Below are 20,200 nucleotides of genomic sequence, written 5' to 3'. Positions count from 1 at the left end.
AAAAGATCGTTTGATAAAAATCGATCGATTTTAATCGATCTTTTGGGTAAAAAGATCGATCTTCGATTAAAATCGATTCGAATCGTACATCCCTATTTCGGTGTTAAACTGGCTAAACAGTGGGTTGCTAAAGAAATGTTAGTTAGAAAGGTGCGTTGATACCTGTCATATCTCTGTCATCTCTTATCTCTATCATTTTTTATTACTAAAACTTTATCAAAACTTTTCCAGAATCGAGGATTTAATAGGTGAATTTAGTGAGATAGATAGAGATATACTGATGAAAGTGTACAGTTGGACCAGCTCGTCATGTTTTTCTCTTATGGAATTTCAAAATTGAGTAATGTATAACTGAAGCGGCTAAAATCCCTATTTAATATCGTTCTACTGATTGTGATGTTTTCGGAACGTCGATTTCCTTGAAAATTCGTTCATATACTAATTTATGGTTGCAGAAAACGAATTCATGGTCAGTTTTTAGCTATGGTGAGTGGTTGGTCATTTTCTTGCGGTAATGCGAGACCGCACGGAGACGCGATGCAGACATTCACGGAAAAGTCCGTATTTTCATCCCGGGAAATTATATCACTATAAATTTTAAACAACTTTGTAGACAAAGCTTCAGTCTATAACATATTCAAAGCGCAAACACCAATCTCGATTTCCCCGATTCCGAATTCCCGATATCGATTATCGAATTTATATTTAAAATAAGCCAGCTTGGGTGGTTTTTCAGACATAAAAACGGAGAGTCGTTGAAGGTGGCAACTGCTCGGTTCTTATATACTTATATTCATTAATTCACTTATACTAAATTTTCAATTCATTGCTAGATGGCTTTTTACTAGATCTAGAGATGCACAGTAAACAAATATTCAAGCAAAACTAAACTGTTTGTTCTTATTCTAACAAGTAAAAAAACCTGTAAAACTGTATAAATAAAATCGATCATCGATTTTGAAAAAAAGATAGATTGAAAAGAAAAAAATGTTTTTAATCTTTTATTTGGCATTAATAAATACAAACAACCCTAAATTTTCACCGTTCTACGGTCATCCCCTATTTTTTAATAGGGGTTGTTTTTTAAATTTTTTGTTGCAATCTCCCGAAACGCTTGACCGATTTTGATGAAATTTTATATGTATATTGAGTAGGTCTGAGAATAGGTTGATATCTATTTTTATACCCTTAAGTGATAAGGGTAGCCCACCCAAATTTTTCTTATTTAAAAAAAATATCTTTTTATTTGGCATTAATAAATACAAACAACCCTAAATTTCCACCGCTCTACGGTAATCCCCTATTTTTAATAGGGGTTGTTTTTTTTAATTTTTTGTTACCATCTCCGAAACGGCTTGACCGATTTTGATAAAATTTTGTATGTATATTCAGTAGGTCTGGGAATACGTTATCTATTTTTTATACCCCTAAGTGATAAGAGTGATATTAAATTCTGTGGTATACTAATTTTGTGGTATATAAATTCTGCGCAGGCGTTTCTTATATTACGTAATTGCTTCTTAGTGCTAAATTACGTTACGTAAGGAACGTCTGCACAAAATTCATACTTCTAAAACCGATTTTAATAAATTTTTGTAAATTAGCGGATAACACCAATGGTTTGGATGCTTTTATCTGCAACCTAGGTACTATGTCAGGTTTTAGTGATGTCTCTAAAGGCATTAATGCAAGTGAATCAGGAGTTCCATCATTTGAGACCTATACTGCTGACGAAAAAGAAGATTCTGGATTAAATGAAGATGAAATCTTAATGGAAAGAGAGAGCAGCTCAGAGGAGGAAGAAGAAAATGGTGCCTTAGATGATGAGAATAACAAACGCAAAAGAAAGAAAAATATATTCAGTGACAGTCAAGACTGGGAATATAACGCTAAGAAGAAGAAGCAAGAAGTGGCCTCGTATGGGATGCAAGGTTTGTGGTGCATAAGAACGAAAGAAAGTTAAAAATTAGGTGCTCGTGTAAAGAAGGAAAGTCAAGAAAAGACACGTTTATATGTTATAACATAGGAGAAGAAGATAAGACAAAAGATATTTAAAAAATTCTGTAGTTTCACCCTGGGACGAAAAGAAAATATTTGTCAGTGGAAGAGCGATTGCCTCAAGTGTCAAAAGGGCCAGAAACCGAAAATCGGAAGGGGAGAGCCGAAGAACATGCTCCTATTTTTTTTTTTGGATAACAAAAAGGACAGGGTAAGAGTATGCAAAACGTTGTTTTGCAACACGCTTTGTGTGTCTATAAGAACCATCACTTTCTGGTTAAATAAAAGTCTTTGTTCACCTGAAACCCAAAAATCTAATGCAAAAACTGATGGTATCGATTTTGACAAAGAAAAACATTTAAGAAATAATGCGAAACACAAATCAGTTTGAGATTTTTTTGCCAATTTCGCAAAGCTAGAATCTCATTATTGTAGAAAGTCCTCTTCTAAACTTTACCTAGAGCCCCGCTGGAGAAACAAAACGGAACTCTACGACTTTTACAAAAATGATTGGTTAACAGACAGAAATATTGAACCAGCTGGATTAACCCTTTTTAAATATATTTTTGAAGAATCAAATTTAGCTTTTTTTAGTACCAAAAAAGACGAATGTCTTTTTATTCAAAAATAAAAAAAAACATTCATTCAGTTTGTTATATAGTTGGATACATTTTCTTCAACATAACATTTTTCTAGGTGACTTGGTAATTGATGAAACTGACGCAGAAAGAGTAGAAGAAACTAAAAATCTTGTGACATCAGTGAGTACTATGAAAGGAAGCACTGAAGCTGTATGTGAAAAAAAAACAGAAACTCATTCAGAAGATACAGCGACTTATTGATGGTTCTCATACATTGGAGGAAGTAGAGGCAATTGAGAAAATAATTGCTCCTATCGAGTCAACTCTAGATGCTATTCGAAAAAGTCAGCAATCAAAATATTCTCTACCATCTACTAGTGGATATGCCATTCCGGCAAATAAAAAAATTGAATTGCGGAGGCGTTTGTTCAAAACTTAAAAAACGAAAAGAAAGAATGTTATTTCAGTTCCTTCAACAAATGAATTGGACCCATGCTGGCGATACAACTAATAGTAAAAATTCAAACTGAAATCTGGTGTTACTTTTAGATTTTAGATTGTAATATTTTGCTCATTCTCACATACTGTGAATACCAAACGCAAAAGAAAGAAAAATAGATTGAGTGACAGTCAAGACTGGGAATATAACGCTAACAAGAAGAAGAGGCAAGAAGTGGCCTCGTATGGAAAGGAAGGTTTGTGGTGCATAAGAACGAAAGAAACTTAAAAATTAGGTGCTCGTGTAAAGAAGGAAAGTCAAGAAAAAAACACGTTTAAATGTTATAACATAGGAGAAGAAGAGAGACAAAAGATATTTAAACAATTCTGTAGTTTCACCTGGGAAGAAAAGAAAATATTTGTCAGTGGAAGAGCGATTGCCTCAAGTGTCAAATGGGCCAGAACCGAAAATCTAAAGGAGAGAGCCGAAGAACATGCTCCTATTCATTTTTTTTGATAACAAAGAGGACAAGGTAAGAGTATGCAAAACGTTGTTTTGCAACACGCTTTGTGTGTCTATAGAGAACCATCACTTTCTGGTTAAATAAAAGTCTTTATTCACCTGAAACCCAAAAATCTAATGCAAAAACTAATGGTAACGATTTTGATAAAGAAAAACATTTAAGAAATAATGCGAAAAACAAATCAGTTTGAGATTTTTTTGCCAATTTACTAAAGCTAGAATCTCATTATTGTAGAAAGTCCTCTTCTAAACTTTACCTAGAGCCCCGCTGGAGAAACAAAACGGAACTCTACAACTTTTACAAAAATAATTGGTTAACAGACAGAAATATTGAACCAGCTGGTTTAACCCTTTTTAAATATATTTTTGAAGGATCAAATTTGGCTCTTTTTAGTACCAAAAAAGACGAATGTCTTTTTATTCAAAAATAAAAAAAATATTCATTCAGTTTGTTAGTTGGACACATTTTCTTCAACATAACATTTTTCTAGGTGACTTGGTAATTGATGAAACTGACGCAGAAAGAGTAGAAGAAACTAAAAATCTTGTCACATCAGTGAGTACTATGAAAACAAGCACTGAAGCTGTATGTGAAGAAAAAATAGAAACTCATTCAGAAGATACAGCGACTTATTGATGGTTCTCATACATTGGAGGAAGTAGAGGCAATCGATAAAATAATTGCTCCTATCGAGTCAACTCTAGATGCTATTCGGAAAAGTCAGCAATCAAAATATTCTCTACCATCTACTAGTGGATCTGCCATTCCGGCAAATAAAAAAATTGAATTGCGGAGGCGTTTGTTTAAAACTAAAAAAACGAAAAGAAAGAATGTTATTTCAGTTCCTTCAATATATGAATTGGACTCATGCTGGCGATACAACTAATAAATAAAAATTCAAACTGAAATCTGGATTGGGTGAAATGTGTACACATGTCGCAGTCACACTTTTTTACCTTCATGCTCGCCCAAACACCACAGATGAGCAGGCTGCTTGTACTTCTAAATTATCAACTTGGCCAGTTCCATCATTAAAAACTGTGGATATGGTACCAATAAATCAAATGAACTTAGAGAATACTAGAGAAGTTCAAGCAACTCGAACTTTGGCTCAAAACACTATTTCACCAATCGAACATGAAGAAATGTGTACTCTTTTGCGCAAGCTCCAGGAAGTGACAATAAGTGAGCCATGTAATATGCCAAGGGGTTTAGGAACTTAGTATGATGAGAGTTTTTATAACCAGCCTTATGAAGAGCTGATAGTGGCTTCCCAAGTTATTAGTTTAAATATAACTTCCGAAGAAATTCAATTGATTGAAAAAATACTAAGGAACAATCTAAAAGTCTTCTCTGGTTTAAATATCGAGCAGGGCGAATCACAGCATCAAAGTTCAAATCAGTATGTAGAACTTCATTAGAAAATCCATCCCTAACTGTGTTGGAAGGCATCTGTTATCCAGAGAAAGTCCTCTTTCATTCAAAAGCTATGGATTAAAACACGAAAAAACGGCAATTAAAGCTTATGAGGATAATATAAAGACACAACATGAAAACTTTTCATTAGGTACTTGTGGCCTGATTATTTCTATGGACCATCCTGAATTAAGCGCTTCTCCAAATGGGTTGATATCATGTGATTGTTGTGGGTTAGGGTGTTTAGAAGTTAAGTGTCCATATTTATTGAATAATGATGAAATAACTCTGCAGGATTTTGCAGATAAAAAAATACATGCCTTATATCCTCAGACGGGCAATTAGTCTTAGATAGGCAACATTGTTATTTTTACCAGATTCATGTTTGTTACTAAGCGAAAATTTTGTGATTTTGTTATTTGGTCAAAAAATTATTTATATGCTGAGAGAATAAATTATGATAATTTTTGCTTGGAAAATATATCAAAGGCCTTAAAATTTTATAATTATGTGATAAAACTTTAACTTCTCTCTAGGTATTTTACGGAAAAAGGTGGAATGGCAAAAATGAATTTATGGTGTCTTTGCAAGAAACCAGATGATGGGCGACCCATGTTAATATGTGATAATGATGATTGTTCTAGTCAATGGTTTCATTTTGATTTTGTTAATATATTACTAGTACCAGATACATATTGGTTTTGTCCTAACTGTAGGCAATAATATTTTTTTAACTAGTTGCTTTTACCACCCACCCTCTTCCAAACATTGAACAAACCTTTGTTTCTATTTTTCTCCAAAATATATATCAATATTTATGTTTTGTATTGTAACAGAATTTTGTAATTTAGATCAGTTAAAAAGTAATAGTAAGATCAAATTACATGCATTATTGTGTACCTATATTACAAACTCATGTTGTGAGACATCAAGGTATATTCTCGGGAATCTCAAGTGTATTATCATGACAAATTTTTATATTGTCTTTGTTATGAATATTTTTTTAGTAAAAAAAGCACTGTTGAAAATAAATTATATTTAAAATGAAAAATATGTTTTTTTCTGCTTATAATATATTATTCTATTTCGCCTTTCTTCTGATAGAGCTTGAAGATTTTCTCCTCTATTCTTTAAAACAGCCGGGAATCGAAAAAACGATACTTTATCCCTTTCTCCTCACATCGCGCAGTTAACAACACAACAAAATGAAGGTATTATAACTGATCAAAGTATTATTCAAAATTAACAAAAGTCCCAAAAAATCTCCATAAATTACGAAGTTTACAATCCAAAGCGGGTATTTTAAATGAAGCCAATCGATTCTGCTTGCCTTCCAGCAAATATGGCCGACCTGTCAATGACGTCATTCTAGACATTCTGTTTTTGTTTACTGTTTTAAGTGTTTTTTTAGATTATTTCCGTAAAAATACTAATTTATCTATTCTCCTGCCGTCGCGTCGCTTTGGAACAATAAAGTCACAATAAAGAGTACAATATCAATATTACAGTACAATGAGTGTTATTTGTGCAATTTGTGATTAGTTTTATTCTAATCAATCCAATTTAAATAAACATAGAAAGAAAATACATTATCTAAAGCCCAAGATTGTGTCGTATGATAAATCAAAATATATGTACAAGTTTAAAGGGATGGGATCATAGCCAGTAAAACCAAGTATAGTTTAATACATCTGTTGAGTGAATAATCATAAATTAGTACAAAAGTAATAAGGGGTGTTGACGAAATGCTTACAAAGCATTATTGCATATTTCGCAAAGAGCGATGAACCCCCGAAACTGGGTCTCGTCGATATGCAATATTAGTTACTATGCAAATAATAGAATATTGTTTAATTATTGTTGCGGACCCGTGCCGTGTGACCTCAGCCTTAGGCCTGGCCACTCGCCTATGACTCATACGCCCAGCGATGCCGACGTTCTAAGAACGAATAAGAATTGACTAGACAAATCTGGATTGTCTGTTTCTCTCCTATATAAGCAGACGCCGGGGCCTAAGGAAGACAGAGATAAATAACCGATCGACGCGTAGAGTTACAATCGCCGCGCTAATTCAAAATAAACTTCTGTTAGATAAATAATTAGATAAATTGTAAATAAGTTATAAATAGTTCTTTAAGTCTTTTAATCGTTATTGTTTTTGTTAATTAGTGTTAAATAAATTGTGCTTAAATAAATTGTGACTTTCTATCCACACGGAACCGACGAAAAACGTAATATTATTAATAAATATAAGTTTAGAATGATGCCCAATTCTTGATCCATTACACAAGTGTTTAGAGAGAAACTGTAACAATTCTTTTCGTTATAATGTAGGATTAAAAGTTCATTTAACTGATGAGCATAGAAAACAGATTGAATTTGAAGAAAAGGATTTGAATATGAAGAAAAAGATTGAATAAAACACTTTATAAATGGATGAAAGCATGGTCTCTAAAAATTTTGAATTGTAGATTTTCTTGCCTGGAAGACATTAATAGAAAAAATAACCAATTCCAGGGCTCAACTTTCGTTTAGCCGAAATCTGTTATATAAAAAATGACTTTATATATGCGTTCTAGAAGGCGTTAGGAGTACAAATATACAAAAATTTTCCTGCGTCGTTTTCATTTTTCGGACTTTAGTATAGCCGAAATCTATTACATCAGAACTAGTCTTCGGGGTGTGTTTTAGACATTTTTCTAAACATAAAAACACAAAAAAGTGTCGGAAATTTTTTATTTTTATATTACATGAAAAAATGCTGTGACTTTAGAATAGCCGAAATCAGTTACATGAAAAATGAACTTTTATTTTGTTTTATACGAGCCTGTACGAGCATAGAAATATAAAAAAAGTGTCAATGTTATTTTGTGCACTTTGTTATTCATACATTTTTCAGTTTAGAAGCTTACGGGACCCGGGAGCTAATAGGGGTGCTGGGTGGGGTAAAACATCTTTCGGAGGAATAACAATTCTTGTAGAATAGATAATATAAGGCGAATATATTATTGTATAAACTGCCTACTTTTTAAAAAATGGTGTGCATGTTATAGCATTAAGAATAGATATTATTCATTGATCTGTGTTAAAGGTCGCGAAGAGGATCACTATTCGTTATAAAACATGAAAGAGACAAAATTCCGTAGATTTTTTTGAGATGCTAACACGGTCTGAATGCTGGTAAAACATTTTTTATATTACTACGGTGTAGGAATGAAATTTTAGTAGTCAGAAGATACTTTGTATATTGCTTGTACACTTACTTCCTTTCGCTTTGCTTACAGTTTATATTTGAAATGTCTCGAATAATTATGAAAAAATCGCATTTGCTAAGAACACGACATGAAGCATTTCAGTTTTCCATTGACAATGGATTGATTCGTGTTAGACCTTATTGCAGGACAAAATGCAAGGGTCATACTAGTAAGCCGGAATTGTTTTCACATTATCATTCTGAAAGCGATTTAGGATTTTATAGATATTAGAAAGAACAAAAAGTCGTCCGTATTTAACGTTAGCTAAAGATACGTGGTTTGTAAAGCACTAACGCACTACAAACTGTGCCAACCTCCCCGGCTATTCCGCACATTTCTTTTGGAGTTTTTATAGTGGAAAATATGTCTAAAATTCAACAGAACAACTAGCATAAATGTAACTGATTTCGGCTATTCTAAAGTCAGAACATTTTTTATATAAAATAAAAAGTTTCCGCACAGTTTTTTTTGTGTTTTTATAATTATTATACGATATAATAATTACCATAATTATTATACCAGAATTATACCATTCAAGATTGGCTGAATATCTTCCATATAGCAAGATCCAAAAGGAATCGTAATAGACAGAGTGAACCATACCATGTCAGAGAACTAAAATTCAATGAATTTTATGATTTAAAAGCTTTGTCGGCATTGCTCATAAAAAACAGATCTAAGGACATTGAGAGGAACACAGTTAATTGGTTGCTGATTAAGAGTTTACGTTACTCAAAGGAAAGCATGGCCGAAAACATGCTGATATAATCGAATATAAGTATGAACATAGCAGTGAATATAAAGTTATAAAAATCAAGGGAAGAGGCAGACCACCAGCCCCTCCAAAACAATTAAAAAAATTGTATGAAACTTGTTACCAATAAAACAAAGAAAAAAGGAGTTCTTTTAAAACTGTGCAAAAATGGTGCAATTTCTCCCGAATTTCACGAATGGTACCAGTCTCTTTCCTCTGCAAAAAAATGTTCAGGATCTGTGGGAATTCCCGATCAAGAAAGCGATTGTGATTCCGATAATGAGCCTTTGGCTCATTATTTGATCCTGGAGGTTGCAAAGCACATGGAGATGAGATGTTTAATGAGTTACTTTCCAGTCTTCTTTACAAAGTCGTATTTTTGAACACTCCGCCATCGGAAATGCATCCTTGACAGCCTACATCTACGTACATGAAGTTGTAATCTGCATCAACTAAAGCAAACAACACTACGCTAAAATAGCTTTTGTAATTGTAGTAATCAGTGCTGCTATTCCAAGGTGCTTGCAACATAACGTGGCTTCCCATCCATTGCCCCGATAGCATGTGGAAAATCCCACCCCTCTTCAAAATCTTTCGCAATAGTCAGCCACTCTTCTTCGGTAGATGGCACCTGCAATTGTAAAGTTCAATAAAAGAATTAAAACTGAAGCACTTACAATAATTCATCTATTCATAAGTGACGCAACTTTGAAAAAAATATAAATGTAGAGTATGCATCAATTGTATGGTCGCCGTTTTATGCGGCATATTAATGATCTCGAGCAGGTACAGCGTCGTTTTCTGAAATATCTGAGTTTAAGAACCGATGGGGTTTACCCGCAAATTGGCTGCTGTCACAGCTCTTTATTGCAGAAACATTCTCTAGATTCCTTGGAGGTTCGACGGACAAATTCAGAGCTGAAATTTTTATACAAGTTATTACATAATGAAATTGATAGTCCGGATGTTCTCAGTCAAATCAATTTTCTGGTCCCACGTAGCTCTCGGTATAGCTCTACATTTTATGTGGCCTCCTCGCGCACAAATGTAAGTAAATATTCGCCATTGAAACGTATGCAGGATGCATATAATTTATATCAGTGTAATTTTGATATTTTCAGCTGCAGTTTGGTTTCGGTTGTTAGTTCAGTTTAGTGGTTTTTCTTGGTTTATATTGTTGTTGTTTTTTTTTCATTGATATGTATTTTTTCTCATTGATGTTATTTTTTGTTTAATTTAATTATTTTGTATTGAATTTTTTTTGTGTGTAACCCACTCTGTAATTGGCGTAAGCTGTAGAGTGTTGTAGAATAAATAAATAAATAAATAACGTGCTTCCCATCCATTGCCCCGATAGCATGTGGAAAATCCCATCCCTCTTCAAAATCTTTCGCAACAGTCAGCCACTCTAGCTGACGTAGATGGCACCTGCAATTGTAAAGTTCAATAAAAGAATTAAAACTGAAGCACTTACAATAATTCATCTATTCATAAGTGACGCAAGTTTGAAAAAAATATAAATGTAAACGATTTTTTTTGTTATAGGACGAAGTAGAGGTCCCTACGCAGTAGCAATCTCAAGTTGAAGATCTGCTAAATATTGGAAATTCCTAGCGCAGGCTCCAGTGGGCTTCAAAACACTCTGGCACCTTCAGTACCAAAGCTGCAGACTCCAGTTTCAAAGAAAAGCATAATTCAGTACAGCACAAAATTCCACCGTGATTAAAGATCCTATGCTGGACAAAGCATTTACTCTTTTACAGAATAGCGCAGTTGATAACAAGGATCCCTATTTCACATATGGTCAACATGTCGGTAATGAACTGAGGAAATATGATTCACGAACACTTGCGTATGTAAAAGAGACTATTAATAACATAATTTTTGATGCTGATATAAGAAGGCTGCCCTTACTTAATTATGGATACTATCCTCCACAGCAATCCCCAGCATATACAAACTCCTGCGTGGGATCTTCTACACAGGTATCAGATTCGACGCTATTATCTTCACCTGCCTCATCAGTTACAGCTTCAGTGGCTGCACATCAACCAAATATAATAACAGAAGAAACTGATAGCCACCCAGGTAACAATTTGATGTTCTATAAAAATCGTAAGAACGTTTCCAGAGCAATTTTTATAGAATAGTGTTTGTTCTAAGAACATTTTTAAAACGTTGTTAGAACACTTGTACGATAGAAATGGGCACCGTTTTATAGAACTTTTTAGCCTTTTAATTGTTTTCTTACTTCTGCAGAAAACATTTATAGAATTGTTGTATAAACATTCTAAGATGTCTTACAGAACTTTTAAAACAATGGTTACAAAACAATCCTATAAAATTTCTGTACCAGTTCGAAACTGCTGTCTTAGAGTACCTACTGGTATAGCAAAAGGACTACAAAAGAACTTTTAGTTTAATATTCTTAAAGTGTGCATAAACTTTCATTATGCAATTATTTTGTTGCATGGTACTATATTTAAAAATGTTTAAATCGTTTTAGTATTTCTGTTTGGTATAACTATAAACAAAACTATAACGCTGCACTACTACCTGGTCGGAAATTAAAATGGACACCCTAAAACAATAAAATATAATCTGAAAAGTCATTACACATTTTTATAAGTTGGTTTGTGGAGTCAAGAAAGACAATTTTAATGCGAAACAAGTTTTATGGTGAAATATGTGGGTAATAATAACATATTTTTGACGCGCTCTCAATTTATCTTACTATTTTCATAGTTCTGGAAATTTTATATGGTAAAAAAAAACTAAAAATCAAAAATAAAAAGTAAAGTTTTTATCCTAATATCTTTCTCAGTAATAATAAAAAGCTTTCCACCTTTATCGTTGATCCTTTATTAGAAATATGCTAGTAAACACAATTTTTCCCTTTTCTTCACAAAATGGCCGCCAGAAAAAGGCCTCGTTTGTACTAACAACATGGATTCTTGATAATATGACATTTTTGTGTCAATAGCAATGGTTAAAGAGCAAATATGCTTCATAAGTAGCTACTATACAATATAAAATATTAATAATTAATATCCGTCATGTTGTCATATTTCATGGTTACGGTAAGTTTTTCCTTAACAACAAGGATGACCTATTAAATTACCAATTAAGTGCCCTAAATACCTACATTCTTATAGCTATATTGATTTGAATGTCACATGGTTAATTAATTCATGTATTGTATATGTATTACATTACATATTATATATCAAAGTGGCAACACTGCAGAAGTTTAGATTTACGTTGATTGACACTATTGACAGCATGTGAGCACGATGATGTTGATGCAATAACAGAACTATAACAGAACAATTTAATTCTGTAACTGTAAGTTACAGGAACCTTTATAGAACTTTAGGCTATTTAAACGTTTCATTTCATGCAAATATACACACCACCACCTGGACTCAAGGCCAATCAACATGATATGGGCAAGGCAAATATGGCGGCGAAGGCAGCGCATTATTAAATTGTTTACCTTTAGCCTGAAAGGCCGGTAGTGGTAAAAGCCTCTGTTACTCTAGTGAGGATGTATTTATGGCTACTGCTTACACTTACTTCACTATAAGTAAAATATTGGAAAAAGAATCAAGCTTTTTACATCGAAAAGATCACAGAAAGATATTGACAACATTGACATTTGAAAATATAAATGGCCTGGATGTAAGTCTTTTTTTAGGTCACAACTGACCCTCACATACGTCAGAATTTATTATTAAATCCATCTTGTTCAGAATATCCAATATTTTATTGAAAAACTATGCAAAAAAAAGGAATTACGTCTTTACCACAATGCCCTATGTAATGAGAAAGAGTAAAGAAAACTAAGCTAAGCGTTAGTTTTACTTACGAACCCCCAAAAAGGTATTTAGTTTTTTTTTCTATATAAAATCTTGAAACACATATTATATTTTTTAGTTATCCTCACCTATTATAGTTTAAAGTTATTCCCATTAGTGTAATGCTGCAAAACATAGAAAAACTATTCCATATTATTTGATCCAAGCCAGTGTAGTTTATAATTCCAAGAGCATTTACCAAGGCTTTTACTAAGACAAGTAACTTCCTATACTGTCCATAATAGTATATATTTATTAAACGTTCAGTAAATTCTAAACTATGGTAGGTAAGTGTTTGGAATTGAATATTTAGTTTACAGTACGTCTGCTGGATCTGTGTCTATGAAAGGAATGCGGACAAAAAACATTTAAATAAACAGCAATATATTTTATACGTCGACTTGACGAGTACGTCACCGCAAATCGCTCCGCCCACTCATTTTATTGGCTACTTGCAAATTTGTCGAATTTTTATTGATGGGACGCGCCGTCTAATTTTTTACGAAAAACATCGAGAGAATTTCGTTTCCCCTCTCACGGATACCCCGTAGCTACAGAACGAACAGACGTACTGTATATCGCTATTTTCTGTCATATATTTCTGGTTATTTCTTTTTCCGATGATTTTGAACACCCTATACATGGTACTTCAAGTTTGAATATTTTAACACTACCTATTTTTTGAGAAAGCAGACCATTTTATAAAAAGTAACTAACTGATGTTTTCATAAAAGTAATAATACAAAAAATTCCATACTTATGTGGAGAACTTTAGACTCTTTTCTTAGAACTTAGAAATATTACGTAATCTAACCCGACATTGTGTGAAAAATGTCTATTTGGAAATAAAATAAAACAGGGTTTAAAATACGCGCCAAATAAAGCACTTCTATCTCCGCCATATTGAAAAAGGTTGATGGCCTTGTGTGGAGGTGGTGATGTGACAACATATTTGTAAACATAACCTCAAAACTTATTTAACAATATTTTGGTACAATTTTGGTACCTGTTGCCTTTCTGTTTATAGTTGTTTAGGATATTTTTTAACGGTGATTTCATAAAAGGTATGTTGTTATTAGGCATAATTCCAGATTAATTATTTGTTTAAGTTATTGTTTTAGCATTGTTTTAACAAACAAAAAATGTATAAAATAGTCGAGACAATAGAAAAAGGTTCTAAGCAACTAACCGTAGTCCCCCAGGCTTGGGAACAAGAAGGGATACTTTTTTGGCCAAAAATGAAGGCAGAAAAACTTATTAAAATAGGGACGTCTATCCCTGAAGATTCCTGGTTCCAAATGAGCTGTAAATTGAAAAGAAGAGAATTGGAAACATATGAAACTGCTGAAAAGGAGTTACGAGCTATGCTTAAAAAAGAAGATTCAACTGAGTCAGAGGAACCAGAGGTAGTACCAAGGCCAAAACGAGTTAGAGTTATGCTCCCCAAAAAAAGCACATCTGGGTATGACTTTAACGAAATGGCAATAAAGGCTGTTTGCACGGTAAGTTTTCCCGTTTTTTTCCATATGGAAGGCATAAAGCATTTTAATTTTGTACTTTATAGGATGCAGACGCGACTACATCTAAAACTATTGAATACGGCATCTCATCAGAAAATACTTTAGTTACTGACAGTTCTGAACAAAACGTTGTCTACTCGTATATAAATGCAGACCAAATAAGCGATAACAATTATTCAGTCGAACAATCATCATGTTTAACTGCTACGATAAATGACGTATTACCAACCAGCGCATTATCAACCATTCTTGGGAATCAAAGTATAATTATAAGTAACCAAAATTTAATTATTGAAACTTTGCAAAATTTAGGAACGAGTGAAAATCAATTAAAAATATTGCAACAGTTATCCAAATTAGAGGCCATGGGGGATGTAGTGGCAGGGAAGGTGTCGAATATTAATTGCACCTGTAAAAAAGCAACTCCCATTGTCCAAAATGATTCTATAAAGCAAATTGAAACCATTGAAGACTTAGATGCACTCGAAGAAAGTTTACGAGATAAAGAAATAATGAAAGAGAAGACTGAGAAACTAAGCTACGTCTGTGGCAAAAGAGGAGATGGTCATGGGGTAAATAATAGCTTCACTTTAGTAGATAGAATGTTTACAAGAAAATTTATGACCTTATGTTCGTGGGCTGGTGGCGCAAGAGGCGAAAGAGAAAAAGTGGCATTTAAAATGTACAAAAACGTTATCTTACTTTTTTATAATGTCATACAGTTGTCAGACAAAAGTTTTACGCATAAAGATTGCGAGGAATTTTTTAAAAATGTAATTAGAAACTCAACGAGACGTAGCAAAAGCGACTTTTCGCGCGCATCAACGGTTAAAAGGCGGTCCAAAAAAATCGCATCTCAAAATGACACTTCTAAGGATATTTCCGGGGATGTTCCGCATAAAGAGGACCATGACCATGAAGTGGAAGAACGAAGTGACTGATGGTTAAGTATGAATCATTCTATTGTGGATACATTTTAAATTAATGTTTTTAGGAAGGTTGGGTTTTAGGAGTTGTAGTAGTATTGCTACAATGCCAAAGAAAAGAAAATTGTTTTATTTTTTTTAAGAATACTGTTTATTTTAGTTTGTGTTATATTACATAGGTATTTTTTAATATGTAAGCATAAAAAGTTCCTAATTACTTTACTACTTTACTTACTTACTCTCCAAATAATATAATAATCTTAGGTATAAGGCGCGTTTTTTTTATGTTGTTAAACCTGTATTAACATTTTATTTTTGTAAACAATGTAATAAAGGAAAGAATACAGTTGTTCCATTATATTCTATAGCAACCACCTTACTCTTAATTTCAGATATTAAATATTGATTTGGAGATTTATATTCTACTAGGTTTGATTTAAAAATGTTCAAATAAGATGATTTGATAGGCACATCAAAAACATCCGCCAAATCTTTTACAGGGGAACCATATATAAGTGTCTTTCCTTCATCATTTAACAATGCATAATGGAAAGTAACAACATTATTATTCTGAGTTAAAAACCACTTATTTTGGTAATCCGATGACAAAGAATATTCTTTAAGCTCTAATTTAAAAAAATGTCCTGTACCATTATCATTTTTTAATTTGGGAAAGTGTTGGAAACCCACAGAATGATTTTCTTTTAAGAGAGCATTTTCCATTTTTATTATTTCACTTATCCTTTTAGCAACTTGTGCCAGAGGTAAGTTACCATTTCTTAATAATTTTTTTATTTGAAAAAGTTTGTTTTCAAAGGGATAAGCATTAAAAGATGACAATGTACCAAAATTTTTCACTTCTTCAACCAAATGTGTCAAATTATGTACGTTGCTGGTAATATAATCTTCCCCGTAGAAGTCTCTGTAGTATTCTACATAATTATCGAGTAAGGTTTCTGCTAAATCCAGAAAATGTTTATATAAATTTGATGAACATATAGTCACCGCACAGAAAAAAAGTAGAAAATGTAGGTATACTTCAGGGGCCAGGACATCTTTGAGTATAATTATTCCTAGGTAATGTAAAAATGTGCGGTATTCTGTACCTTTCCAGTGACATAAAACGTCCAAACCACGCACAGACCTATGGAACTCGGAGGGCATTTTACATTTTTCCAAAAACTTTGAAACTTTATCTATATCCCTGGCGCACCATTTTGTTTTGTAGCTACCAAAGCTGCCATCCCTCCAGCCTAACAAACATTTCTTCATGACACCCAAATCCAGTAAATGTAGTGAGTCTCCTACGGGAAAATCCTTAATCATATCTATGGGCAAAAGGAGTAAAGGAGAGTCCTGTTTATGATGTGACCCGTATTGTCTAGCACGAAAATTTTCATTTGTTCTTCTCTCGCAGTCAGCTCTAGGAAAAAACACAGTGTGCGAAATATGAGAGTATTCGCCGACCGTTGTACATTTTAAGCACCCGTGCTTACTGTTGAAGTTTGCAACACCTAAAAAATGATACGTGAAAGTACTATACTTATTCACAGTTTATAAACATTTTTACTTACCTTTAATGAACGCCCTGGCTGGTGAGTCGCATATAAAACATCTCAGCTGGATATCAATTCGAACTCCATTCATTAGGAGTCCTTCCGAAAAGATTGTTTGAGCTTCAGTAACAAATGGTTGTAAAAATGCCGTTAAACTGGACGGTTTTCCTGAACCGCAATATATGCCGATGATCATAGGTTTTACTTGAGGTAACTCATAAATGTTAAAAACTATGGGCCAAAATTCAATTTTACTACTTTTGTAAATAGGCAATCCATCCACATTTATGTTCACACTTATGATTTTTGGCAAGTTTTGCATTGGTGTTAAAGCTTCCCTCAAACAGGCCTCAAAACCATGGTGCCAGTAATCGCCGCTTCCAACCTTAGTCATAATGACAGTTTGGCAAGTCTCCAAAAACGTTCTTGGATCTGCAGGAAGAATACCCGGTAAACGCTTGTTAATTCCTTTAAACAAATCCCTCAACGCCGAATGTGAGATATTAAATTTGACCGCCCACATCCGGAGATCTCTTGCAAACTCGGCGTTTTGTTCTAATTCTGATATTACTGAATCATCTTCTTCAAAATTTTGAAGCTCTATTAGCCAATCGTTTCTTTTTATAATTTCTTCTCCATCTTTTTGCCTTTCTGTGTCGAAATTTATGGTATTTTGTTCTTCCTCGCTCACTGTGGCACTGTCTTCTTGTAATACTGTTTTATCAGGCACTTTAACCTCTTGGAAATCACTTGTAGCAGTGGTAGAGTGATTTAAATGAACACTATTGCTTAATAAACTTTCATAAATTTTTTTCGTTTGCCTCCGAAATGCCCCACTTTTTTTTACTTTCTTCCATTTACCACTAAAAGACATTATTACTACTTTAAACAAGACGTTCTCTCGGACGTTGCCCAAAACCTGTACACTTAAAACAAAATGGAGTCAATAATAATTGAGATATTGTACCTAATTCTGTAGCGTTTTTATAAGGAACAAAAAAGATGGAAAAAACAAAAATTTGCTTTATAATTATTGTATAAGAACTACATTATTATTCTATAAAATAACCTTATAGAGCTGCTCCCTTTTAAGTTCGATAGCAGCTTCCATATTTGCTATTTGGTATTCGTAGCATAATCGTCACATACCAAACTCTTATACAATAGTTCTATTAAGACTGTACAGGCGACATTATGGGATAATTGTATAAGAGTTGTACAGGGTGTGGTTTTGTCCTTTTGAGCTCTATTTTGCATCGGCTTTACAATAATTTGATTCTATAAGCACGTTGCTGTAAAATTATGTCACAGAGCATCCTTATAGAGCAAATTTTACACTGGTCTTATAACTGTTCTATAATATATGCCCTAAGAACGTTCTTGCAATGAGTTTAAAGAACAATTCAGTTCTTGAAAACAAAATAGTCTCATATGCTCCATTAATACAGTAATTTAGTGTCCTAGATATATCTATAAAACTTTAATAGGATATAAATGTTCTATTAGCTTAAATTTATAGAACAACTTTGTTAGCTGGGCAGTGTGGAGAAACCTCCGATATTGGTGATCTTTTACGCTTATATAACGAAATAAATAATAAAGGAACTTTATTCATCTATTTGTTTTGACTTACCTTTACATATTCTACAAGACTCTCTATTATTGCATTACAAACATCTGGCACAATAGTCGATATAGACTGCTTTGACACACGGAAAAGATATTGTAAACTTGTAATGGAATCTCCTGTAGTGAAAAATCTTAATGTAAGGGTTAATCTTTCCTTAACAGTAATCGCTTGTCTCAAATGTGTAACTGTACTGTAATGTTGCAAGCACCTTGGAATAGCAGCACTGATTACTACAATTACAAAAGCTATTTTAGCGTAGTATGTACTTTAGGACTAATTAATGCAACAAGTATTCGAAGTCGGCATAAAATTTTTGACGGTATCTTCAACTGCTTCAAATGCCATATCTTGTAAGTCTATTCCCATACTGTAGTCGCTTTTTGAATAATTCTTTCATCCGCCACCGCGGCTTTCTTCGTCGTTTCGTCCTATCTGCTAAAATTCGATGGATCACAATAAAAGAAAATGCCGCAACAGCTGAACGTGAAAAAAACCGGTGCCATGGTGGAGCGCCTCGCACTGATTGACGACTCGCTCTGCTTCGCGTGCTTGGCTTTCATACCGGCTCAAAAATTTACCTGTTGAGGCAGCCTCGCGAGGCTACCACGCAAAATCGATACGCGGCTTTAGAGATAAGGCCGTTGATAGACTTGTAACAAATATTAAAGGTAAGCACACCATTCACACAAAAAATATTTTGACAAGACATAGAGCTGCTCTAATCAGTAAATTTGACATTGACTTTGATAAAGAGGATAACAAATATTTAATTAGCACTCTATCTCTTAATAAGGAAATTAAAAATATGTATTGTGTAAAAAGAATTCAAAGTCGAAGCTGTGTTTTAATGTGTAACAGTTGTAAAATATGTTACCACACATATTCTTGTTCTTGCAGTAATTCTTCCATTCGAAACTTTATATGCAAACACATTCATTTTGTCGCTATGTTATACAATAAAGAAACTAAATTGACAGAATCAGAGCAAATAGTATGTGAAGAAAATAGAAGAGACAGTAACTTATTGGAAAGGAATGTTGGTAATTTTAAAGTTTTGAAAGGGAATTTTTCTGCTCGAGTATTATCTACAATGAATAAGTTGCAAAATACTGATCCAAATACTTTAAATGATGATGCAATTCTACAAATTCAACGTCATTTAGACACATTTGACAAATTAGTTGAGTGACCTAACAGTTTAACTACTAATTCATTTGTTCCAGTTAACTCTAATAATGAACCTGCAAATAAAAACATTCAAAAGCAGAATAGATTTTTTCAACTGAGAAAAAAAGGAAAACTAATAAAAATCAATGTACAAAGCCATCCGTTTTAGAAACTGTAGTGATAGGTGCAGATTTAAAAAGTAATTTTAACCAAACATATGTTTCCTCTAATTCCTCTTTAGATCATAACCATAGAGAAAGGTAATAAAAAGAGAGTGGCAGATTAAATTAGGACGAATGGCATCGCATTTTGTTTTCCTGCCGCGCAACTCAGATCTCCTAAATTTGTCCAAATTAAGCTACGACTGACGATTTTGCTTCCATCTTCCTCTAACGCAACTGCACAAGCCGTGATCGGTGTGGACGCTGTGTATTGTCTCTATCATAACTTTATTGGAAATTGGCGCGTGGACAGAAAAATTGTTTTGAGTTTCTAGGATTTTATTTGGTATTTGTTATAACAACGAAGATTATAAACAGTTATAATTATTGTATATTGGTGTAATTAAAATTTTATTAT

The 20,200-nt window shown here is 33.3% G+C and overlaps 3 protein-coding genes and 1 pseudogene across 5 annotated transcripts; 2 read left to right on the top strand and 2 right to left on the bottom strand.

Annotated features, from left to right (window-relative positions):
- The first annotated feature begins 1,613 nt into the window (after nt 1-1,613).
- Nucleotides 1,614-1,963, top strand: LOC115874094. The gene has a single exon (XM_030889158.1). It carries the CDS (start codon nt 1,652-1,654, stop codon nt 1,961-1,963), a length of 312 nt encoding a protein of 103 aa, XP_030745018.1. The 5' UTR covers nt 1,614-1,651.
- A 7,365-nt stretch (nt 1,964-9,328) lies between these two features.
- Nucleotides 9,329-18,820, bottom strand: LOC115874093 (annotated as a pseudogene).
- LOC115874080 lies at nt 13,697-18,371 on the bottom strand. Its single transcript, XM_030889142.1, has 2 exons — nt 16,843-18,371; nt 13,697-16,782 (listed from the first exon to the last, which is right to left on the bottom strand). Exons 1-2 carry the CDS (start codon nt 17,696-17,698, stop codon nt 15,578-15,580), a joined length of 2,061 nt encoding a protein of 686 aa, XP_030745002.1. The 5' UTR covers nt 17,699-18,371; the 3' UTR covers nt 13,697-15,577.
- Nucleotides 13,794-15,467, top strand: LOC115874081. Of its 3 annotated transcripts, none has more exons than XM_030889143.1 (3): nt 13,794-13,886; nt 13,944-14,324; nt 14,387-15,319. In XM_030889143.1, exons 2-3 carry the CDS (start codon nt 13,965-13,967, stop codon nt 15,281-15,283), a joined length of 1,257 nt encoding a protein of 418 aa, XP_030745003.1. In that variant the 5' UTR covers nt 13,794-13,886; nt 13,944-13,964; the 3' UTR covers nt 15,284-15,319. The 3 variants fall into 3 exon arrangements, with proteins under 3 accessions (XP_030745003.1, XP_030745004.1, XP_030745005.1); XM_030889144.1 differs by lacking the exon at nt 13,794-13,886 and adding an exon at nt 15,337-15,467 and having other exon boundaries at nt 13,947-14,324; nt 14,387-15,285; XM_030889145.1 differs by lacking the exon at nt 13,794-13,886 and having other exon boundaries at nt 13,947-14,324; nt 14,387-14,603; nt 14,655-15,319.
- Nucleotides 18,821-20,200: the final 1,380 nt, after the last annotated feature.

Source organism: Sitophilus oryzae, unplaced genomic scaffold (assembly GCF_002938485.1).
Source record: "Sitophilus oryzae breed Bouriz unplaced genomic scaffold, Soryzae_2.0 scaffold_1218_pilon_pilon, whole genome shotgun sequence".
Taxonomy (NCBI): Eukaryota; Metazoa; Arthropoda; class Insecta; order Coleoptera; family Curculionidae; genus Sitophilus; species Sitophilus oryzae.
Note: the sequence above shows the minus strand (reverse complement) of the source record. Positions and strands in the feature narration are given on the sequence as shown.